General features: G+C 55.3%; 1 protein-coding gene and 1 non-coding gene across 4 annotated transcripts; one reads left to right on the top strand and one right to left on the bottom strand.

Moving 5' to 3' along the window:
- Positions 1-579: 579 nt before the first annotated feature.
- On the bottom strand, positions 580-23,673 carry C1QTNF1 (C1q and TNF related 1). 3 transcript variants are annotated; one of them, XM_060081860.1, is made up of 4 exons: positions 23,270-23,359; positions 5,814-5,976; positions 3,366-3,505; positions 580-2,785 (listed from the first exon to the last, which is right to left on the bottom strand). In XM_060081860.1, the coding sequence occupies exons 2-4, from the start codon at positions 5,960-5,962 to the stop codon at positions 2,235-2,237; spliced, it is 840 nt and encodes a 279-aa protein (XP_059937843.1). In that variant the 5' UTR covers positions 5,963-5,976; positions 23,270-23,359; the 3' UTR covers positions 580-2,234. The 3 variants fall into 3 exon arrangements, with proteins under 3 accessions (XP_059937843.1, XP_059937842.1, XP_059937841.1); XM_060081859.1 differs by having other exon boundaries at positions 5,814-5,979; XM_060081858.1 differs by lacking the exon at positions 5,814-5,976 and having other exon boundaries at positions 23,270-23,673.
- Positions 16,057-16,163, top strand: LOC132479414 (U6 spliceosomal RNA). Its single transcript, XR_009530530.1, has one exon. It is a non-coding gene; the product is annotated as a U6 spliceosomal RNA (small nuclear RNA).
- Positions 23,674-24,558: the final 885 nt, after the last annotated feature.

Below are 24,558 nucleotides of genomic sequence, written 5' to 3' on the forward strand. Positions count from 1 at the left end.
GGGCTGTTGGTGGGTGTATTCAAGCCTGCAAGTTGCTGTAGTGGGTTGAATTGTGTCCATCCATGGGCCAAAAGATTGGTCCAGGTCCTGACCTCTGCTAACCGTGAATGTAACCTTACTTGGAAATAGGGTCTTTGCAGATGTGATAAAGTCAAGGATCCTGAGAGGAGATCATCCTGGATTTGGGGTGGGCCCTAATTCCAACAACTGGGAAAGAAGGGAGGGGGAGATTTAGAGATCCAGGAAAGAAGGCCACATGAATACAGAGATAGGCAGGGATTAGAGTAATGCAGCCACAAGCCATGGAACACCTGGGGCCATCGGAAGCCAGAAGAAGCAAGGAAGGCTCCTCCCCTACAGGGCGTCCAAAGGGGCCATGTCCAACTGTGAAATGCATTCCTGTGACGAATGAGGCAGTTCAAGGCCCAGCCTGTGCCTGCTGGGTACCAATGTCCCCAGGTACCAAGCTGAGGGCCCCCAGGCCTCCAACAGGCAGTAGGCGGGGTTCCGGCAGTGGGGTGGGGTGGATAGAAAGGAGGAGGATTTGGTTCAACACCCAAACTGAGGAGGCCACGATGCTGAAACACACAATTCCAAGTTTAATGTTTCCTGGAAGAGCACTGGGGCAGCATAAAGCAGGAGGCGGGCGCCCTGCTCCCCAGCTCACCCACACAAATACACAGTTTTTAAAGTCTGACCAGCAGAAGTCCTTCAGAGGGAAGGATGTGTAGACCCCAGACCCAATGGCCAGGCTCAGGGTGGGCAGAGGGATCGGTCAATATCAGGGCTTAGCAGGAAGGCAGTGGGAAGGAAGGCTCCCGTAGGGGCTTAGGGCCCAAGCAGGCAGGGTGACCCTGGCCCTGGGCGTTGATGCAGAGAAGTGGGGAAGGGCTGCCGGGCCAAAGTCAGCCACGGGCCGGAGCACCAATCCAGGCAGCGCCCCACTGTAGGCATCCCCCCAACCCCCCTCAGAGCAGAGGTTCTGACCCCGGTGGTTGGGACGTGCCCTCTCTCCCCTCTCAGACGCTGAGCCATGCAGGAGCTCCTGAGACAGGAGGGGGAGCTTTCCAGTCCCTTCCAGCTCTCCCCTGCTCTGGGGCCCAGGAAAGCCCCCTCCTGCATTGGTCTTAGGCTGCTGGTCAAAGAGGCCCCAGGGGAGGGTGCTGGGGCGCTGAATGGTGAAATCTCTGGGAAGCAGGACTCTGAGACGGTGGGTGAGGAGGGTCTATTGAACAAGTTGTGTAGCCATGACAGCTGCTGCAAAATCAAAGGCCCTAGGTCCTTCCACAGCTAACCCGTTGGAGAGGAGGGACAGAAAGCCAATGCCAGTGTGACAGGCGTGGGGGCCCCGTCCAGGACGCAAGGGTGGGGCGGGGGAGCGGGCAGAGCCATACCAGGATGCACGGCTCTGCTGGGTTGTACTGAGCTGGGCTGCCAGGGGCCATCTGCTGCCAGGAGCCTGCGGGTTCCGGCAAGCAGTCTGCTCACCGACGCAGAGGCCACGGCCGAGGGCTTGGCTGTCCCTCTGAGGAGCTGACCCTTGCTGCCCAGTTTGAACCCCCTCGCCGTTGTGGCTCAGAAAGACCAGCTGAGCCCTCGGGCAAGGCCACAGGAATGTCCATGGGATGTGGACGTCAGTCCAGCTGTCCCCCAAGAAGGTTCCTACGTGGCCTAAAATATTAAGCCAGACATGGTTTTCCGGTCCCCACGCCCCCCACCCCCTTCCCCTGTCACCCTTGGCATCCACTTTAGATCTTCTCTTACAGGAAGTCTCCGGCAGCCTCGAGGGGAGACAGCCCTCCTGCCTGGAGCCAGCGAGGCTGGCAGAAAGGCAAAAATAATAATGCCTCTCTTTCTTTTCCATGGTTTACTTTGCTCCTTTCACAACCTTTAGAATTGGCTTAATTATTCCCAGCAATGGGAGCAAGGGTGGCTTACTCTGGGACACCCTGGCGTGTCGTGGCACGCGTGCAGGGGTCACTCAAGGACGTGCACACAGAGGGGAGCTCTCGCAGGCACCCGCCTGGTGATTTCATGTGCGGACACGGCAAGGCCTGGGACCACACAGCCGATGTTGCTTCCCACTCCCACGAGGGGCGTCATGTCGAATGCCAAAGCTGGGGAGGTGTGGGCCGGGGAAACCCGGGTCGGGGACGGGGTCTGGTGGAGCAGGGCGGGGCACGGGGACAACGGGAGGTTAGCCTGTGGCGATGGAGGTTAGCCCTAGCGGGCGGCTAGGGCTCGGTGGCGGGCTTGACCAGGTAGCCACTGAAGGTGATGTAGGTGTCAAATTCATCGCTGAAGATGGCGTTCTCGCGCTCGCCCTTGAAGAGGCGCACCCACACCTCGTCTTGGTCCTGAAGCTCCAGCATCAGGCTCTGGCTCTGCATGATGCTGCGGTCGCTCACCTGGGCGTACAGGATCACCACCTCCTCCCCGTTCTTCATGATGTGCAGGTATGTCTCCTTCTGGTTCCAGGTGTGCACATTGAGGCTGAAGAAGTAGATGCCGGGCACATAGCAGTAGAATTTTCCCGTGAACATGTTGAAGTGGCCGTAGAGGTTCACGAACTCCGTGTCGAAAATCACCGTCTGGTAGTAGTCGTTGCTGTGCAGGGGCTTCTTCCGGCCCACCGAAAAGGCAGCGTAGTGGTTTTTGCACCGGTCCCCGGGGGCCCCCATGGACCCTTTCTGCCCTTTGGGTCCCGCATGGCCCCTGGCACCCATGGAGCCTGTTTTGCCATATTTGCCTTGCACGCCCCGATCTCCTCGGTCGCCCTTCTCACCTAAATGGGACAGGAAAACACGTGGCGTCAAGCAACCTCAAGGATTATTCTATTTTCATCCGGAAGCAATCTTTTTTTTTTTTCCTTCTTGAAAGTCCTGGCGAAGAAAAGGGAACATATGGCTTTATCCAAAAGCAACAGGAGCAGCAGCTGGGCCCACGGCGCCCTCCGAACAAATGACCTACAGACGCAGGGGCTGGGCCTGAGGATCTGGGACCCGGGCCGCTTGGCTTCCCGATTCAACCGTCCCAGACTGTGCAAGATTATCTGCTGCTCACGGGACCGTGAATCTGAGGCTTGCGGCGCAAAGGCAGGTGGGGTGAGACCCCAAGCGGCCCTGAGGCTCCTTCCCCTGTGGATCCCTCCCCAACCCCTCCTCTTGGAAAGGGGCCAGAGCCTCAGGAACGGCATTTCCTTCTCCCCCCCTAGATGACAGCATGCCTCTGCTCGGTGCCCTGAGGGAGCCATTCTGCTCCTGCCCACTCCTCCCTAACTCCGTCTTCTGCCCTGCCCTCCAATCAGGACAGAGCAGTGCCCCCTCCCCAGGGGATGGTCCCCCCTGCTGGTCTCTGTGCCTGACCTTTCAGGATGGTGATGTTGATCTGTGGCACCGGCATGGCCTGGTACATGGGAGTACCAGGGTCACAGCAGCGAAAGCACCCGGATGCGGGAGGCTCCTCTTCCGGCCTGGAGCTGTATTTTTCATGCTTTTCTTCCTCCCTAAGGGAGAGTAAAGACATCACCGTGAAAGCCAAGAGCTCTCAGAGCCAAGAACTCTTCTCTCTTCTGCCACCAGAGGGCCCAGGGTACCTGTCTCGCCTTCTCTCACCTGGATGTGTGAGGCTGTGTTAATTTTCCCTCCACAGAGACTGCGTTGGCTCTTGGCAAATTCTGAGGCTTTTAGTGAAGGTTCAGAAAGAGCCCCCTGCCCTCTTTTGACAGCAATGACAGTCGTGGAAACGACGATAACAAAAGCGGCAATAATGTGAGAAGCTTCGCAAGATAGAGGCCACGTGGGAGAAACCTGGCACGTGACGTGCCAGTGGAGTGACTGGACATCCCCTTCGTGTATCTAGGATTCCAGAAGACGCTATGTTAAGCTGACTCGTTTGCAAATGAGAGGGCTCAACCAGATCTGCTCCTGGGGGGCGGGGGCAGGGGCAGCGACAGCGCCATGCTGCTACCCCAAGGCGTCACACTGCACTGCACCGCGCTATCTGCTTGCAGCTCTTTGGCTGTGACACGACCATCTTGGAGGTGGCGCAGTCCCTCTTGAAGGGTCAGCTCTTTGTCTCACTCTGCCCCCATATTCAGACCACAGACAATCCAGGAAATGGGTCTATACACCCTAAACTCAGCCACCTACAAGCCCTAGTCTCCCAGATGGACCCCCGCCCACCTCTCACCAGAAGTCTCCATTTAGAGATTCAACAAGCCCCACATGAGACGTGTCCCAAACTGATGGCCCATCACTGCTGCTCATCCCTAGAATCTTCTCTTTCCAAACCCTGTTCACAGCAGCAGCAGCATCACCAGTCGCCCAGCATGGAACCCTCAGCCTCACTGCAGATGCTTCTCTGGCCTCACCAATCCATTCTGAGGATCATGGAGTCCTGAGGAGTCAGCCCACCCCACCATCAAAGTACCTCCAGGAGCTGGGCCCTTGGCTCCCCTCACCTCTAGGGATCACTGCTGTTCTGAATGTCCTCCTGGAATTCATCTCTCCCTTGCCAATTCATCCTCTGTTCTGCTACCCTCCAGCATTCTTTCTAGGACACCATGAAATTTAAACCTCTCCATGACTCCCCTATAGATGAAGTTCCAGAGAGACCCTTTCCCACCAGGCTCATCTTCCCTCCCATCCTCCACCCTCCGGCATCCAACCTCCCTACCCAAACGACCTACCAGCCCTTACACTGCCAGACACTGGAATGGCCACACTTCACATGTGCCATCCTGGCTGCCAGGCAGCTTTCCCCTCCTGCGCCTGGGATGCTCCTCAGGTGTCCTTCAAGACCCAGCCGCTCCTCCTCCTAGCCTTCCCCAACCCCCTCCCCCACCCCGCACGTCCACACTGTGGACACACTGAACTGGATCGTGTGTGTCTGTCCCCCCATAGCCTTGGAGTTCCTGGAGGCCAGTGACTGTGTCATTCACATGTGTGTCCCCAGTGCCTAGAGGATGGCCAGACCAATAACGGCCCTCAATCAATGTTTGTTGAATGAAAAGAAGGAGGAAGAAGAGGAGAAGGAGAAGAAAAGACAAAGAAGAAGAATGATGTTACTTTGCCCCAAATCCTATGCAATTCCATTGTACTCCAAGATAGCCCGAAGCCTCAGGTATCAAGTCAGCCCAAAGCTCAAAGTGATAAAGAAACTCAAAGTCAGCATCAGGTGTCTAGGACCTCACGTTTGATGAATGACATTTTCATGAGTAATCCTAAGCATTTTATGTATCCCTACAAAATATCCCAAATAGCCTGGAGTCTATATATCATCGAAGGTCATATATATGAAGACAGTGCCATTTGCAAGAAATTCATAACTTTTCAAGGAAAGCCACCACTTCTTGTGCCAGTCTTCAGCCACCATCCCCCATCTTGCAATGTGACCAGACATCAGGGTGATGGAGATCAGCTCTCAGCCCAGCATCATCCCTGTCTCCTACTTCCAGGTGATACTTAGAACCCTAGAAGGTATTCTCAAAGGACAGGCAAGGATGCAAAGAAACCGAGAGCTGGGGGTTGGGGTTTTGGTGTGTTCTTCTTTTAAGGATGTGGCTGCAGAACCTCACGCAGACCCACATTCCTCTGGGGTTGGAATGAGGCTGGGTTACTGTCCGCAGTTTCAGATAACAAGCCCGGGTCACTGACAGGAGAAATGGCGCCTCTGTCCCCCAGCACCGGCTCCTCAGCCTTGGCCTCTGCTCCTTCCCCTCTAGCTGCCATCGAGCCCCCTGGGGCACCTGAACCCCAGGCTCATCCCCGCTGCTGAGCCAGCGCTCCTGCATCCACACCGCACAGCCTCACCTCTCAGCATGGTCCAGCGGTGGCTCCCTGGTCCCCTGCTGCTGCTGCTGTTCATGCTGCCCACGGGGCACGCGGCCCAGCACCGGGCCACAGGCGAAGGCCAGCAGCAGGCAGCACGCCAGCGTGAGTCCCAGCCCACGGGGGCCCATCTTCCCGCTGAGCCCTGCTGGGGAGACACACGGGGAGGACATGGGTTGGAAGGGCCCTGCAGGGAAACAAGCCTGCAGTGCTTGCCCGACCCACTAAGCTGACCCACTAAGTGCTTCAGCTGCCGCTCTTCCTGGGACGGCGATCACACACTCACACTCACACACACACACACACTCACACAAGCTCAACATACATACTCACAAACCCCGGTGCACATTCATACACGTATACACGTGCCCTCACATACTCACACCCATTCTCACACACTCAACACACACTCATACACAAATACACTCTGTACACACTCAAGACACTCAGTACACTTACACACTCAGACCCACACTCTCTTGTGTTTACACTTGCACACTCAACACACTCACGTGTACTCTGGTGCACTCACGTGCATGTACATACACTCACATGCACACATGCATGCCCACACCAGGCATTCACACTCTCAGCACACTCACAGACTTATACGCACAGACTTGCACACCCTCACGCACACGCCCTGGGGCCAGGCTGGCGTTGGAGCACCAGGCCACATGCTGCCGCTGAGCATGGCTCTGCCTGGCCCCCCACGCCTCCCAGGAAGGGGGCCCCTCAACCCTGAGCTCTGCAGATGATCGTGTCTCGGCCCTGTTAGGACAATGAGCAAAATCCCGAATGAATCTGGGGGGTCCACTGTCCAGGGACTTTGCCCCAGCCTGCACTGTGGGGCCCGGTGGGCAGGCAGGTGCTGACACGTCGCTCTCTGACCACCAGGGGGCACAAGAGCGTGTCCTCGAGCATCTGATGTTGGGCGGGGGGCGCCCAGCCGCAGAGGGCATTTATTGTCATCGAAGCCAGCCCCATGTCTCTCCAAAAAGCTCTAGACCGGATCCTCTTTGTCCAGGATTGAGATAGTCCTTCCAGAAAGAGCTGTCCACTGGGGGTTCCCAGTGAGCCCACTAGGGGGCAGTGCTTGGGCTTAAAACAGACAAAACATCCCACCGGTTTCTCACCGTCAGAGGTATCACCCTGGCTAACCCCAGCTGTGGGATTTACGCGCGTGCCTCAGCCGTTTCTGGTGTGTGGATTCAGAAGTCACACGTGCCTCGACTGTTTCTGGTGGCTGGGAAACCTCCCCATCACGGAGGGGGCGACGGTGGTCAATCCCAGCCCATTTTGTTCACTGAATCATACAATTTTAACACCAAAGGGGCTGACAAGGACACCTAATTGGACCCCCTGGCCTGCACAGTGAAAGAACTGAGGCCAGGGGAGTAAGAACGCCTCCACCCTGCAGCTGGGCTGGGGCCGGGAACCAGGCATCATGGGGAGGGGCAAAGCATCAAAGCAAGGGAACAGCCTCAGAAGGTCCTGTCTGATTTGTCTTTAATTCCTCTTTCATGTCTAAGGAAAACTAAAATACTGAGACGGATTTCTGTTTTTGTCGGTAATCGTCTACCCAGATGAATGCTCCTTTCACACATCTCGGGCCACCATGGACCTCCTTCAACTCCATGGCTCAGAGGCCTCGCAGCCAGTGAGGGCACGACCCTCTCCGCGGGGTCGACTCTTTGGCTTTATTCTTTATTCTGCGTGTTAGTAGGCTCGCTGTTTTAGCTCTGAAGGCAGAATGCTCTGGCCGCCCTCGCTGCTGGAGCCCCGTGCCAAGTCAGGAGAACCTGGGGGAGGCCGAGGACCAGGAACCAGAGCCGAGGCTCTCCCGATGGATCCTCAGAGATGTGCTATGAGACTTTGAGCCAGGAAGCCTGGCCTCCCCAGGAATCCGCCCACCCCCTGAACCCACACTTCTGCCCGCTCTTCAATTCTCTGCACAACCCCCATCCCCTGCAGTGGATTAGCTGGGCCCCCACCTCCACATTCTCTACCTGCCAAGGGTCAGGACCCAGAGACCTTCCAAATGACAGAGAGACTGCTTGGACCAGCCCCCCTCCTCAAAATGTCCACTACCTCCCCTCCACTTGGCAAAGAAAATTTGTACATGTAAATGTAATTTATAAAATACATATTAAAAGAATCTCTCCCTCTCTCCTCGCCCCCTCTACCCATCTATCATTTCTCCAGGCTCCTTGCCAGGGTGGGCACCACCATCCCCAGTCAGCTCCCACACTTCGCCTGCATTGCCCAGCACCCCTCATCCCGTGTTCAAGCTCCCTGCTTCACGTACTGCAACATACGTACACATCACCTGGGAAACCTTGTGAAAATGCAGATTCTGATTTGGCAGATCTGGGACAGACATTTTCCAAAAGCCCCCAGGTGTTGCCAAGGCACCACAGTTTGAGCACCAGGTTCCAGCCACACCCCCAGGTGGCACCTGCCCACCTGCCCCCATCCTTCTCCCCTGGCCAGGAGCACCTTTTGTCCTCTTCTCTTCTGCTAATAACCAGGCTAACAGGACTGACAACTGCCCCAGGCCCAGTGCTGGGCATCCCTGCATCATTTCCACTCATCCTTACAACCCTAAAGGTTAGGGTTCCTTCCGAGAACACTTCCTCATTAATCGTTTTTACCCCATCACAGGTCTTGTATGGACCTGCGGTGAATCTTTTAAGGAGACAATATTCATTCATTATTATACTGAATTCACTAATGAAGAAACCGTGATGAGAAGTCGATTAGCCTAAGGCTGCCCACTTTTTAAGCCATGGGGGCTGGATTTGAATTCAACAGGCTGCCCTCAGATCACATCAAAATCCTACCCAAGGGACCTCCCTGGTAGCGCAGTGGTTAAGAATCCGCCTGCCAGTGCAGGGGACACGGGTTCAATCCCTGGTCCAGGAAGATCCCACATGCCACGGAGCAACTAAGCCCATGCACCACAACTACTGAAGCCCGCCCACTCTAGGGCGTGTGCTCCACAACAAAAGAAGCCACCGCAACAAGAGTAGCCCCTGCTCTCCTCAACTAGAGAAAGCCCGCACGCAGCAACAAAGACCCAACGCAGCCAAAAAAAAAAAAAAAAAATCCTACCCAAGACCCAACTCAGGTGCTTCATATTCCTTCTGAAGGCCTCCCAGACCCTCAACTGGAACAAACTCTCCCTGCTCTTTTTTGCTTGCATTTCTCATATTGTCTCATTCTGCAGAGTTTTTCTTGGCCTAGAAGATTCTGCACAGCAGACCTGTGACCTCCTCTGGGCTTGGGATACGGTCTTGTTCATCTTGGACCCACCAAGCATCCTGCAGCACCCTGAACTCAACAAATATTTGTCAGATTGAATTCTCCAAATTTGTTTATTGCCCTATTTCTGTATTTCCTCTGTTTCTCCTTGGCGCCTTGATAATTACTCTCTTTTTCCTTTTCAATGACAAGCTTGCATCACTTGAAAGGAAAAGAGGTTTTCCTTTCTTCAAACATATTTTTTTCCTGAATCGAAAGTAATATATATTCATTTGGGAAAAGCTGGAAAATAACAGCAAAAGAAAGTACAGAGCTATCTTGGACTCTTTTGTCCCCAGGGTTCCTCAGCCTCGGCACCATTGACATTTGGGCTGGATCAGCCTTTGTCGTGGGAGGCTGTCCTGTGCATTGTAGGATGTTTAGCAGCATCTCTGGACTCCACCCACTAGATTCCATCAGCACAGCCCCACCCCCAGTTGTGAAAATCAAAAACATCTCCAGACTTTGCCACATATCCCCTGAGAGGCAGAAATCCTCCCAGCTGAGAATCAGCCCTCTACCCTCAATGGAAGTACACTTTTGCACGTTGGTACGTTTCTTTCTAAGTCTGGAAAAGGGATTTTCTGTACCTAGATAGAAGAGATGGGGACCAGGATGCAGCCGGTGCAGGGGTGATGATATCCCTGAGGTGAGGTGGCGTGATGACCCAGCAAAGAGTCGGAGGTGCCAGGAGGACTGTGTGAGGGCAGCAGAGGCTGGTGGTTCTCCTCAAGGACCTCCTCTTTGGGGTCAAAGCAAACCCAGATTGAAAGCTTTCCCTCTTCAAAGCTATCTTCAGAACCCTTTTCCTAAGTCCCACAGCAAAGTCAACATCATGACATTATGATCATTTTACTCACTTTTGGGCAAAAACAGTATTGGCCAACATCTAACCAAACTTGGTTCCAGCCCTCTTTAGCAATTTCCAGTGAAACGAAGTGCCCTGCAAGGGGGGAGGTATGCCCCCAGAAAGGTGACTCAAAGAACGTGCTGTGCTCAGTGAGGCAGGTCTGGGGAGCAGCCCCCAGGACTCCTTGGCCAGTGGTGTGTAACCCTTGTGAATCTGGACCCGAGTGGTCCAGTCTCCTGGCTGCCTTGCGGTCAAGACATCTGAGGTTAATTCCAACATGACTCAGAACTGGACTTGCCTACCCCAAATCCTGCGAAGACATTCATGTTCCAAATTCCATAGCAATTCCATGAACCTCTTTATCTCCCACCCACTCCCTTCAGGACATGCAGCTCCTCCCCTCCCCTCTTGTCAACCCTCCCCATCTCCCTGCATCTTAACCTCCCCCAGCAAGGAAGAATCCCCCTCTACAGTAGGTGGGAGGGGAAAAGGAGGAATTGGGTCAATGACAGGGTCCGGAGGAAGGCAGGAAGTCTGAGAACACTTCCTGGTTAATCATTTTTATCCTCCCAGCCCTCACATGGATCTGTGGTGAATCCTCTAAGGAGACGATATTCATACACAAGTGCAAGTTTCCTTATATCCGTTTAAAATCGGTCCTGTCATTCTGCGGGGCCCGCCCACCTCCACGGTGTCATGCCTGTGTTCTGACAGTGAACTCCTAGCCCTCAAGCTCCACGTTTGCCTTTTGTCTTGTTGCCAACCCCGCCCAGTGCCCTTTGACAAAAGCATTTTATAAACCTAGTTTTCCCTCTTCCTTAATCCTCATCGGGTAACCAGCTGTTCTGAGAGGCGAGAAGCCTAGGATCTCCCTGGATTAGAAGGAGTTTAGAAGACAAGTCGAAATGCCCATGGAGCTCAGGAATTCCCTCTCAGCAGAAAATTGAACACAGGCATGGTTTACTGGATGCCCGTGATTTGCACAGCATCGGGTAAGAGCTTGGGAAACAGTGATTCCACCGCACATTAAATATACTCCCTGACCTCAAGATTACCATCCATGGGGACTTCCCTGGTGGTCCAGTGGTTAAGGATCCACTTCCCAATGCAGGGGATGCTGGTTCGATCCCTGGTCGGGGAACTAAGATCCCACATGCCACAGGACAACTAAGCCCACAGGACAACTAAGCCCGCGCACTGCGACTAGAGAGAAGCCCATGTGCCGCAACAAAGATCTCGAGTGCCAAAACTAAGATCCGACGCAGCCAAATAGATAAAAATAAATAAGTATTAAAAACAAAAAAAGAGGGCTTCCCTGGTGGCGCAGTGGTTGAGAGTCCGCCTGCCGATGCAGGGGACACGGGTTTGTGCCCTGGTCTGGGAAGATCCCACATGCTGCGGAGCAGCTGGGCCCGGGAGCCATGGCCGCTGAGCCTGCGCGTCTGGAGCCTGCGCATCCGGAGCCTGTGCTCCGCAACGGGAGAGGCCACAACAGTGAGAGGCCCGCGTACCACAAAAAAAAAAAAGATTACTGTCTAGTGAAGGAGACAGATATGTACACAATCACAGCTCAAGGCAGAGCAGCAGATGTTGACTCAAAATGTGACATTCTAGGCCTGTGCTGTCCACTGCAGTGGCCGCTAGCCACCTGTGGCTATTTCATTTTAAACCAATTAAAATTAAAGAACATTCTAGGGACTTCCTTGGTGGTCCAGTGGTTAAGACTCCATACTTCCACTGCAGGGGGCACGGATTAGATTCCTGGTCGGGGAAGTGAGATCCCGCATGCTGCACAGCATGGCCAAAAAAATAAATTAATTAAATTAAAATAAATTAAAGACCATTCTAAATTCCATTCCTCAGTCACGATAGCCACATTCCAGGGGCTCAATGGCTACAGGGAGGTGGGAGCTACCTTACTGGACTGCACAGAACATTTCAATCACTGCAGAAAGCTCTTTTGGGCAGCTCTGTTCTATTAAGATGAAGTTGGGGGCCTCCCTGGTGGCGCAGTGGTTGAGAGTCCGCCTGCCGATGCAGGGGACGCGGGTTCATGCCCCGATCCCAGAGGATCCCACATGCCGCTGAGCGGCTGGGCCCGCGAGCCATGGCCGCGGAGCCTGTGTGTCCGGAGCCTGTGCTCCGCGACGGGAGAGGCCACAGCAGTGAGAGGCCCGCGTACAGCAAAAAAAAAAAAAAAAAAAAAAAAAGATGAAGTTGGGGGGTGGGGGAGTAGGAACTATGAACAAACAGCGGGCCAGAAATCTGGGAGTCATTTAGACGCCTTCCTCTCACATATCTGCCACATCGAGTCAGTCATCAAGCCTCTTTAATACCTCCTGAAGGTCTCTGCTCCTCTGTGCCATTTGATGCTTTCCAGGAGCTCTGGCTGTGTCCCAGACCTCAATTCACCCAAAATAAGTATCTTTGTCTGGCGCCTGGACACCACCCCCAAATTTTACATGCTTCTCCCAAGGAAGCTTGGCATAAGATAGGACTGTCTCCCACACCTAAGGTCTTCTAGGTCAAGAAGGCAACACGGATCAGCATCCAATCAGTCCCTGTTTCAACACAGCATCAACCATCCCTCAGCCACCAGCAATCCTTCCGCACATGTGCTCCTGCCACCCTCCCCTCCCTGGTATCTTCTCTACCAGAAAGGAAGCCCTGGGGCTGCCCCTCTCTGCTTCGACATCTGGCGGAAATTCTCCCATTGAGACACTCAGAGCTTTCCAGTTGCTGCAGAAGGTTCCCTGGACTCAGATCCTGGGGTGCACAGAAAAGAGAAAGCCGGGCTTCCCTGGTGGCGCGGTGGTTGGGAGTCCGCCTGCCGATGCAGGGGACACGGGTTCGTGCCCTGGTCTGGGAGGGTCCCACATGCCACGGAGCGGCTGGGCCCGTGAGCCATGGCCGCTGAGCCTGCGGGTCCGGAGCCTGTGCTCCTCAGCGGGAGAGGCCACAACAGTGAGAGGCCCACGTACCGCAAAAAAAAAAAAAAAAAAAAAAAGAGAAAGCCCCATGTTGGGGTGTCCCTCTGGCCCTGATGACCATGAGGACTGTCTAACATGTGACGTCTGCTTTCCTTCCCCGGAAGCCATTCATCACACTCATTTTCCACTTACCAGACTCCTCTGGTGATGGGCAGGAGGGAGGTAGAGTGGCTTCCACTTGATAAATGACATTTGTTCACCAATCCCAGGAAGCCATTTCATATCTAATTTTCCCTTCTGTAATGGGGCAGCCCCAGCCAGTCTCGGACCCTCTCCCGCTTCCTCCCAACCTTAGAGGAAGCAGCAGTGGGGGCTGTGCATCCTTTATTAGAGGAGCTCTGGTCAACTGGAGGTGAGCTGTGCCTTTCCCAAAAAATGAGGGGATCCTGGCGCCCAGCTCACTTGCTGAATCTCCCTTTCCCTTTTTCCAAGGAGCTGTCCTCTGGCTTAGAGGAAGAGGGTTTATTTCTTTTGTTTTGTTTTGTTTTGTTTTTTGCGGTACACGGGCCTCTCACTGCTGCGGCCTCTCCTGCTGCAGAGCACAGGCTCCGGATGCGCAGGCCCAGCGGCCATGGCTCACAGGCCCAGCCGCTCCGCGGCACACGGGATCCTCCCGGACCGGGGCAGGAACCTGCGCCCCCTGCGTCAGCAGGCGGACTCCCAACCACTGCGCTACCAGGGAAGTCCCCGAGGGTTTATTTTTTTTAAGGTTTGGGGGTTTATTTGGTTACCTCCAAAGCCCAAGGCCAGCAATAGAGATGGAGTCTTCCAGGGCTACTTGCTAATTAATAAACGAGGGCTTCCTTTGTGCTGACTTGGGATAAAACAGTGAAGGAAAGAGAGGCCAGGCATCCTCCCATCCTGCAACACCTCCATCCTCTCCTGAGGCAATTCACTGCACCTAGACCAGGAGAGGCTTACCTGGACCTGAGAGAAGACACTGCCTAAGTTTCTGCCCAGGCCCTGCAAACAAGGAGACCACGTGGGCTGCAGGCGGCGGGCCTTCGGGGGCACCTGGCCAGCCCAGCCTCCCCAGTGCAAACAAAGATTTCCTTGACTAGAGCCCTGTCCTTAGATCACCTCCCAGCTGTGAGGCCTCGGGCGGCAGGCTTGGTCCCCGCTTTGAGAACCGTGTGAGAGAGAAGAGTTACTGACAGCTCGTGCCTTGCCGTGAGCCTGCGCTGCAGGTGGCCTGGCCCACGTCCCACTGCCCCGCAGAGGTGACACCCTCGGGGGCTGACCATTCCCAAGACGGCGGGAGGAAAAAACCTGGGAATTCCACGGCCTGTGGCCCGACCGCACCATCCCTTTTACAAGCACCACACCGTTTTTCGTTTTCCAGGGCCTGGAAATCACTGCCGCATTTTACAGCCATCTCCGGGGAAAGCTTGGCAAAAGGTAGAACTTTGTCCCACGTCTAACGGCTTCTAAGTCAAGAGTACAATTTAGCTCAGCATCCAGTCAGTCCTGCCACTGCCTGCTGCAGCCCAGACTGCTCTGGTTGAGATCGCTGATGTCCAGCTCCTGTGCAGGCTGCAGGGCGCCTGCCGGCGATGACCGCCCACCTCCCGGCCCCCAATCCGGCCCACGCTGTCTCCCTGTGTTTACCCTCCATAACCTCCCCCTTAGCGACAGGTGTTTTCCAGACGTGTCCTCAGCCCTCAGCCCCTCTCACTCCAAACACTTTCCGCCCATCATTTCCTGTGTGATAGCTTCAGTGGACAGCTCCTTGATCCTTGTCCCCGGCAGGCGTCCCCGGCCACCAAGCTGTAGGCCTGCACTCTCCAGATCATTGGCCTCTGGCCTCTGGGGCCAGTTAAATTCTTTACAACTAAACATAGTGAAAAATTCCATTCTCGGCCACTCGAGCACATTTTAAACGGCTACCCTCTTGGACGGCACAGCTGGGAGGACACTTCCATCATCGCAAAGTCCTAGTGCACAGCGCTGGTCCAGACCCAGATGGCCAGCTGTCTCCAGATCATGTCCTCTTCGCTCTGTCGTAAGATGCTCAAGCCCCCAGTTAGTTCCCTGTCTTCTTCCCCAGCCTCCGCCATCCCTGCTCCTCCTCAGCGCTTACAGCTGTTCACACAGGGCCCCCAGCCCGCATCTCCGAGCTCTGCAGACTTCGGCCTCTCTTGCACCGTAACCAGGCCCCCTGGAAGTCTCTCCTCTCCCTCCCTTCGGGCGCTGTCACTGCTTCTTTCTCCGCCCTGCGCTGGTCTCCCCGTCTCTCCTCTACCTTCCAAACTGCTGGCCAGAGGCAGCTTTCAAACCTGCAGATCTGAATGCCCCCCTTGGCTCAAAAGGCTTCCATGAAAATAAAGGAAACATTTAAGCGCTGCGCCTCACCATCTGCCTCCTGCCTCATCTCTGGACCCCTTGTCCCCACCCCTGCATGTGCATCCTTCACTCCAGCCAACTGGAGCCACCGGAAGTCCCAAGTCACACCACGGTCTTGTCCTCTGTCTCCTTCTCCGGCCACCTTCCTCGTCGCTGTGTCCTTCAGAGCCCAGCCTGATGCCACCTCCTCCAGGAAGTTTCCTCCCCCAGTATCTAGCACAGACTGGCTTCCTTGTCTGGTCCCCCCACAGACCAGGAGGTCCTCATACACAGGAGATGTGTCTCAGTTCACACGTGTCTCCAGTGCCTGGGGTCTGACTTTCAGTATTGACCGAACTCCACAGTCCCTTTCAGCCCTTCCCAAGTAGCAGAGCCATCATCCAAAGAGGACTCAAGCCAGTGTGTTCAAATCTCTAATTCAGGTTGGGGGTGGTTTGGGGTGGGGGGGAGAAGGGAGGTGGGGAGAGTGACCCAGGGCACCCTATTGTTTTTATTTATTTATTTATTTTTGGCCACACCACGCAGCATGCAGCATCTTAGTTCCCCAACCAGGGATCGAACCCATGCCCCCTGCAGTGCAAGCGCGAAGTCTTAACCACTGGACCGCCAGGGAATTCCCAGGTCACACCATTAAGTGTCATCAGAACGCTGTATCCCGATGTGACCAGGTAGCCATCTTTTTCTCAAATGCTCCTCTTATCAGCACTCAGAAAGCCTCCTGCTTCGAAAAGAGTTACAAGCGCTCGCTTCGGCAGCACATATACTAAAACTGGAACGATACAGAGAAGATTAGCATGGCCCCTGAGCAAGGATGACATGCAAATTCATGAGGCGTTCCATATTTTTAGACGTAGAGAATGGACTTGAGGACATGGGGAGGGGGAAGGGTAAGCTGGGACAAAGTGAGAGAGTGGCATGGACATGTATACACTACCAAATGTAAAATAGATAGCTAGTGGGAAGCAGCTGCATTGCACAGGGAGATCAGCTCAGTGCTTTGTGACCACCTAGAGGGGTGGGATAGGGAGGGTGGGAGGGAGACGCAAGAGGGAGGAGATATGGGGATGTATGTATATATATAGCTGATTCACTTTGTTATACAGCAGAAACTAACACACCATTGTAAAGCAATTATACTCCAATAAAGATGTTAAAAAATGGCACAGTGGTTGAGAGTCCGCCTGCCGATGTAGGGGATACGGGTTCGTGCCCCGGTCCGGGAAGATCCCACATGCCGTGGAGTGGCTGGGCCCGTGAGCCATGGCCTCTGTGCCTGCGTGTCCGGAGCCTGTGTTCCGCAACGGGAGAGGCCACAACAGTGAGAGGCCCGCGAACCGCAAAAAAAAAAAAAAAAAAAAAAATAGAGTGAGATGCAAAATAATTAATTAATTTTAAAAAAAGATTTACCACCCATTGCCTCCATCAGCCAAAGTTACAAAACACCTCAATGTCCTGCAAAAGCAGTCTAATCAAACAAATGATGGTGCAGCCACACAATGGAAAACTAAAGACGAGGTGGTTGGTCAGGCTGGCAAACTCAAATGCCTTCAGCCATTGGCCATGGGCTGGGTGTAATGTGACAGGGAGGGGTGGAGATTGCTCCGAACCCAGAAGCACACGCTCTGTTTAAAGGCATTTAAATAAATAAATAAATGATGCTGGGAGGGGGAGAGGCAACTTCAGCTGGTAGCACCAAGGACTGACCTCTGTAAACAGACGAATATTTACTGGCGTGGAAAGATGTTCGTAAAATGCTGGTGAGTGAAAATGCAGGTTGAAAACATATATACATAAAAACATATCCACACATGCACGTACACTAGCCCAGAGATTTGAAGGCCACCCACCTGGCTGCTAACAGCAATTATCTCTGGGTGATGAAAATACGGATGTTTGCCATTTTCTTATTTTGGGGTCTCTGGGGTTTTCCCCTATAACCGTCACATATTTTTTCACATTAAGTACACATTATTTTCCACTTAGACAAATGATAAGTAAGCCCCACCCTCGGAACTAAGAGAGCATTTTGTTTATTCGGGGGAATTTGAGTCTCTGCCTAGAAAAGGAGAACAGGGGCAGGGCTTGAGGATGGTGTGGCAAGTTTGTGGCTCAGGCGGGACTGTGGGGGATATAAACTGCCCTCGTGCTGAAGTCCCACGTGCTTTTTTTTTTTTTTTTTTTAGAGAATTTTTTATGTATTTATTTTTGGCTGCATTGGGTCTTCGTCACTGCGTGCAGGCTTTCTCTCATTTCGGTGAGCGGGGGCTACTCTTCATTGTGGTGCGCGGGCTTCTCATTGTGGTGGCTTCTCTTGTTGCGGAGCACGGGCTCTAGGCGCACAGGCTTCAGTAGTTGCGGCACGCGGGCTCAGTAGTTGTGGCTCTCGGGCTCTAGAGCACAGGCTCAGTAGTTGTGGCACACGGGCTTAGTTGCTCTGCGACATGTGGGATCTTCCCGGACCAGGGCTCGAACCCGTGTGCCCTGCGTTGGCAGGCAGATTTTTAACCACTGCGCCACCAGGGAAGCCCAGAAGTCCCACGTTCTTTCGCAAGTGTTTGTTGAGTGTCCACTGCGCACTGGGAAGAGGGCTGGATTCTAGGGACACGGTGGAACAAGAGGAAGATAAGGCCCTCCCCTGGGGCAGCTGAACCCTGGAGTTACCGTGGGTACTGATTACGCCGGGAAAGGCACCCAAGTGGGGCTAGAATCAGGCCAGCCAGGGAGAACACGTTTTGTAGAAGCAGGGGATTTGTCCTGCCTTTGACACACCAGTCACTGGTGTACTTGCCACTGAAGGAAGCTGCCTAAAGCCACAAAACAGGAGAAAATGGAGCCAAATCTTTGAGGCCATCATCAGGACTTCTGCTCAACAGCCAGGTGAGTTAATGGGCCCAGGAGCAGCCCCGTCATTTATCAGAGATTCCTTCTAACAAAGCTCTGGTTAAGCACCTGCTGCCTGCCGGGCTCTGGGCACGTGCTTTATGGAGGCTACTGAACTTGTCCCCTACAGTCACCTCGATTTCTCAGCAGAACAAATGGGCTCAGAGGGAGGGAGTCACTCACCCCAGGCCCTGCCGTGGCAGGGGCTGCAGCTCAGGTGAGACCCAGGTGTGTCTGACAGCAGAGCTCTTGCCACTTCGCCTCGAGGGGGCCTCCAGAAAGATGCCGGCTAGGTAGGACAGGCTGGTCCTGACAAACCACCGTCCTGAGGGCACTCCCGCCTGCCAGGCGGGTGTCCATCTGCTAAGCTCACTCGGTTACGGTGGGAACAGCGGCAGCAGCCCCGGGCCCTGAGGAACTTATCCCCCAGGTGAGACCTTGCATTCATCCCTTCAGCAGATTGCTGAGGGCCTGCTCCATGCCTGGCACCATGCGGGGCACCAGGGATCCGTGATAACCGTCCTCATCAAAGCAGTGTGCTAAGATCTCCCGGTGCCAGCATCTTAACATCCACCACTGGAGCTCAGTTCCTTTGGGTTTAGGCACAGAATCACCAGGAACCTCCCTCACACCTCAGAATGGAAGAGGCATGGGGGTTGTGGCCCACTGAATGTGCATTTTGAAGACACTGCTTTTGCAGGGTAGAGAGAAAACAGTGCATAGGTGAGCTCTGCAGGGGAGGGGAGGGGAAAGCCTACATCTCACAGGGATGGTGAACGGTTCCACCCTGACCCCCATGCCCTCTGATGCTCAGAAGCAAAGGGGACTGAGGCCGAGTGCAGCTGGCAGGAGGGAACGATGTAAAGAAGTGACATTCTTTGCAGGGGGTGCAGTGAGCGTGCCCTGTGTCTGCCCATCCCTGGGGGCTGCAAGGGGTCAGGTGTGGGAGGGGCCCCACAGGAGAGATCCCTGCAGAGAGGGAACCAGGAGCAGAATGGAACAGAAGGGGGAAGGGCAGGCATCAGACTCCAGCCCAGCGCCCCAGCTGCCCGGGCCTGGTTCTGCTTGTTCTGCAAGGCCCATTCTCAGGGTCTCCTCCTTGTAGGTCAGGCCAGTTTACAGAACCACGGGTCTTGCTCTCATAGCTATACCTTAAGGGGTGGGGGGTAGATGTCCTGAATGCTGGAAGACCTGAGTGCCGTGGCCACCCCAAACCCCACCCAGACCCACCCATCTCTCACCAGAACTCACTTTAGACTCTTCACAAGCAGAAAGGGCCCAAGTGTTTCCAAGCGCACCCCAGTCCCCCACCCTGACCACCAGCCTCAGAACCTGCAGAGCAGAGCTGCAGGGCCCAGCCCAGCCGATGTCTGGCCTGCATCCGGCCGCAGCTCCACCAGGGCTGGCAGCCTTCTCAGGAGAGGTCCTTTTCCTTCGCGGGTCCCCAGGGCAGAGGGCGGCTGGTAACCAGATGTCCCCACTTGGGGACGGCGTGCAACGGATGCGAAAGGTTTGGAGCCTCCCCCCAAGTGTGGATTCACCAGCGGCTGGCAGCAACGTCTGTCCCAGCACAAGGCACCAAGCACCTGGCGTCCGCGTGCTCCCCACCTCCCCCACTGCCCGCCCCGCCTGCCTGCCTCTTTCCCGCCTGTCCGCCTCTTCTCCCGGGCTCCCTTCCCACCCTGCCTCCTGCCCGCAGTCTCCTGCTCTGCCCCATCTCATTTCAAGGAAACTTCCTACAGGAGCCAGGGAGGTGGTCGGGCAGGGAGGTGGTCGGACACGGAGGCGCAGGATGGGACAGGAGGCCCCAGTAGGACTGTCCAGCGCTGCCCACAGCTGGACAGTGTTTGACTCCAAAGGCCTCTGGGCAGGCCAGGGACACCCCGGTAGGCAGTGGGGGGCCTCTGGCGCTTCTGCCCACACCCATCCTGCTTTGAGCCCAATTCTGGGAAGCAAGCGTGGGCAAGGATGAGCGGCTTCCCGGTGTCCGAGCGCCACTTCCACCTCCAGCTGCTCAGGCCCCTCTCAGCTGCAACCTTGACGAGGGAGGACCCAGAGCTAAAGCTGCCCCCAGTGAGCTCAAGAGCTCCCACTCCTGCTCACAGCATCGAGCCCCTCCCCAAGAGGCAGGAAGACAAGGGTCAGAGGTCACAGGCTGCAGTGGCAGAAGTTTCACTGCGGGGCTTGGGGAGGAGGAAAAGAGCCAGTGTGCTCGCTTCTGCGCTTCTGCATGTCCGTGGTTAAGAGCAGAACTGGTCCTGCCAGGCTGAGGATGCCTGGGCGGGGCCCCAAGAATCCTGAATCCTGGGCCCGGTGGGACCAGCTCACTGGGCTGCCCCTAGAGCACGGAAGGAAGCACCTGTTCAGGCTTTGATGGTCCTTTTCCAAATCCTTCTCCAAGTGGGCAGATGTTCCCTCGTGCTGTGTGAGGGGTCAGGGAGGTGTCTGGGGTCCAGTCCAGGGAGCTGCCTTGTCTCATTTGACTTTACGAGAAGGCAGATTTCAGCAGGTAAAAATAGGAAGAAAATAATAAACCTCTGCCCACACGGTAGTTACACCACCAAGATGAAGTGCCCCAGGAGACTATCACCCCCACTTAAGATCTCTGGACTCTCAGGGCAGGGAGACGAGGCTGCTTCCAAAACACTCACATCTCTCTCCAGTGGATGGGGCAGGCAGAGTTACCTTAAGTAGTCAGCAGAGTGTGGGGACCATAACAAAAAGGAAACTTCTTATTCTTCCTTTCCTTTGCAAGCTATCACCACCACCTCTCCCCTAGGGCCCTGGAGCCTCAGCCACCCGAGATCCAGGAACAGGGACTCATGCAAAGATCTGGCCCCTGAAGACAGAAACGCAATGGCAAGCTCATGTCTGGTGAGGACGCCCAGCAGCACGACTGTATCTACAAAATTCTTTTCATCTTTGTTTTGATGGGTGAAGTTCAATGCCAGAATATTTGGTTTATGAGTCACGCTAATTACAGCTGGGGGGGGGCGGGGGGGGGGTGGGTAGGGCGGGAGGCACCAGGAAGAATAACAGAAAGAAGCATGTTCCAAAAAAATTATGCTGTGCTGGTTGCCCTAAATAGGGAGGTTACGTCCCAGCAATGAGGAGGGAGTTGCCTGCACCCTTCTTGGGGCCATGTCGGCCTTCTCGGCCCCCACCTGTGCGCGTGTCCCTCACTGGATGGCTGCCCCTGCCCCAGACAGGCAGCGGTGTCCTCTGGCAGGAAGAGGGCCCATCCAAGGCCTCTGGCACCTACATTTGTCTGTGGCCCTGACCTGCTTCTCACCAGCAGCATGTTCCTTGGCATCCCAAGAGACTCAAGATGGGAGAAGGAAAACAGAGAGAGCCAGAGACTAGGGCTAGAGTCCCTGGGAAGCAGACCCTGGCTGTCCTTCTGGCCCCAGGGAACTTTCTCTGTGGGCAGCTGGGAAGTGGAAATTTGGAAACTCGAGAAGCTTGGGTTCCAGCTTCGGCTTGGAAAGTTGTGCATCCTTGAGCAAGTCACACGCCTTCTCTGGGCACAGAGATGTAGGCCTCAGGTCCTCCATCTACTGCCTCTGGGCAAGTCACAGCCTCTCTGAGCTTTTCAGGGGTGAGAGTGCCATTGATAGAATTGTTGAGAATCAGCATTTGCTCACTGCTTGCTGTGTGGGAAACACACACACACACACACACACACACACACACACACACATCTATGGCTGCCATTATTTATATTGCCACTGTTGTTGGGTCATCTCTAAGCCCCGCCTCAGCTCTCAGGTCAAGAGGGAGAGTGGAGAAGGGGGACCGGAAAGGGCAGCTCAACCCTCTGCAGCCCCCACCTTCCCTTCACCTGTGTGTTTCCTGCCTCTCTAGTTGGCAAGGACAGTGAGCGGGCCTCCTGGAGAACGTATTTCCCACAGCAGGCCTCTCCCTGCAGTACGCACAGGCAAGTGCCTCGACTTGTGAACTTGCACGTGAGGCTGTCCGCCTGCTTCCCTGAACTATAAAAAGCAAAGGCCCAGCGTCTCTGAGGACCTCACATCCTCCCCCAGGGACCCAGGATGTAGCTAGTGGTTGAGAAAACTCAGTTTCTCAGGACACTCCCCATTTTCAAAGCTCGGAAAGAGGAAGCTCCAAGTGTGCCGAACTGCCTCCATTCTTAGAAACCAAGTGAGACAGAGGAGACGGGATCAAGTCACAGAGAGAAGCAGCTTCCTCCCTTCCTCCCAAGTGGAGCAGGAGGGCCCGTGAGCACCTAAAGCACGTTGGGGTTCCACGGAAGACACAGCAGCTGTCCAGGAATCGGCACGGTGGGGCCCAGGCTAACACAACATGGGTGCCCAGGACAGGCGGGGATCACACCTGTGCCGTGGAGATGCTTGGTACTTGGTAGTGCACAGAGAGGCATGCACAGTCCAGAGGCTCAAGGGCAGCTCAGTGACCTGGGCCCAGACCAGGGCCACATTCAGTGGTGTGGGCAGACCAGAGGGTCCCCCGAGAGGGACATTATTTTTTCCTGTCCAGGCTGGATCCCCTCCAGGAACACCAAAGCCATTAGATGCAGGGGCCAAAGCCAGCATTCCCTGTTCTGTGTAGGGTCCAAGTTGCCCACAGGCAGGGCTGGCTCTCAGACAGTCCAGGCACTATTGGGGTAGGGTCTCCCCACCAGGTGCAGAGGTGACTTGGGTATCACTCCTTTCCCTTTCACACCCAGGGAAGAGTGAAGCAAGATAAACACGCCACAAAAATCGGGGGGGGGGGTAACAATCATTCCTGACAGCATCTGTCTGCCACAGAAGCCCCCTGCTCCCTGGTGAACAGAGGGAAACCACGGCCACGGCTCTCCACGGCACCTCGGCTCCGAAGGGAGTATCAGGAACCGGCACCGGGCCCTTCTCCGCCAACTCCTGGTCTTTCTGCCCCTTTGCCGCAAGTGCCCTCCGGCCCCTCCCACCCCGCTCCTCGCCCCATGTAGGTGTCTGTCTGCTCCGCGACCGGGCTGAAGCCAGGAAAAGGAGCACTGGATCCCCCCCTTCCCCCCACCCCAGCCAGGGCCACGTCCCGTCCGCCAGGCCACCTACCTCCAGCCACCAGCGTCCGGGAGCGAGCGGGGCGCCCGCGTCCTCCCCGCGGCCTCTCTTAGAGCATCTCCCAGCGGCGGAGCCTCCTCCCCGCCAGGTCGGGGGAAGACCAGACTTGTCGAAGGAGAGAGCAGGCAGGAAGGAAAAAGTCCTCCGGGAAGAGGGCGCAGAAAGTTGTCGGGGTGCAGGACAGCCGGCCGCTCCCCGGCACCTGGATCTCCTCGGCTACAAGGTCTCTTTGGCCAGAAGCGGAAACGCGGTTTCTCGAAAGTAGAGGAAGAACCGAAGAAAGCGGGACAGACGCGTAAAGAGCAAACCCGGGCCAGATGTGAGTGGCCGCGGAGCCTCGAACGCTCCCAGCGCATTTTATCCAAACAGCAGCCGCCGAGGATTAACTGTGTGTGTGCCCGGGGGGGGGGGGGGGGGGGAGCCCGGGGGGCGGGGAGGGAAGCCCAGCGCAGCCCTCCTCCTGGCTACCCTGGGAGTTGGCGGGGGCCGGGGATTGGGGGCGGGGCTCTGAGAGTCCGGAAGTCCCTCCAGGTGCGGGAGTGGCCGGGGGTCCAGAACAAGGAAGGTTGGGAACTCCGAGTTGCTGGGTGGCAGGGGGATGGGCTCCAAGGAGCTCCTGGCGCGCTTGCAGCCAAGCCCTTGGAATCTGTCCCCAGATGGTGGCAGACGTGAGACATCCACCTGGGGTCCGGGGACCATGGACAGGTCTGGGGGAATCTCTGAACCCCCGAAACAGAACACAAACTTGCGTGTGTGCCCGTGTGTGTACACACATGTGCGTTGTTGGACGCTGATGGTCTAATGCTTTGATCAGATTCTTTGAGGAGTCTGTGATCCAAAGGTTAAGAACCCTGGCTAGGGGTGCAGACTTTCCAGGGGACGTGTGAGCCAGGGCAGGGTGGGCGAGGCCAGCTGGAAAGTCAGCATTTCTCAGTCTCCATCAGGCCTTTCATTCCTTGATATGAAAAACAGACATTTTTTCCACCTTATACAACTTCCTTGGCCCCTCCTCACATCGTGATAAGCTGCCCTAGGCTTCTCGAGAGCTGCCCCTGGTCAGGCTGGTCTCCATCCCCAAAGTCTGAGTCTGGATAGTTCTAGAATCTTATCAAATCAAAAGAAGAGGAAGGATCTGGCCTGAGGAACACAACTCTGCTGTAATGATAATGGTTTTCTTTCTTTTTTGTTTCTCCCCGTCTCCCATGGTCTCTCCAATATGTTTGGATGTCCTCCCTGCACTTTTTGTTTTGTCATCACTCCTCCCAGGGCCTCTCCCTCTG

The sequence above is a fragment of the Mesoplodon densirostris genome, chromosome 18 (assembly GCF_025265405.1).
Source record: "Mesoplodon densirostris isolate mMesDen1 chromosome 18, mMesDen1 primary haplotype, whole genome shotgun sequence".
Lineage (NCBI taxonomy): Eukaryota > Metazoa > Chordata > Mammalia > Artiodactyla > Ziphiidae > Mesoplodon > Mesoplodon densirostris.

Coding starts and splice junctions, on each gene's coding strand:
- C1QTNF1 (XM_060081858.1), bottom strand. CDS start 23,634: ATGCGCTGGGAGCGTTCGAGGCTCCGCGGCCACTCACATCTGGCCCGG. Junction 3,506..23,269: donor CCGGACGCTGGTGGCTGGAG/GTAGGTGGCCTG, acceptor ACTCTCCCTTAG/GGAGGAAGAAAAGCATGAAA. Junction 2,786..3,365: donor CAACATCACCATCCTGAAAG/GTCAGGCACAGA, acceptor TGTCCCATTTAG/GTGAGAAGGGCGACCGAGGA.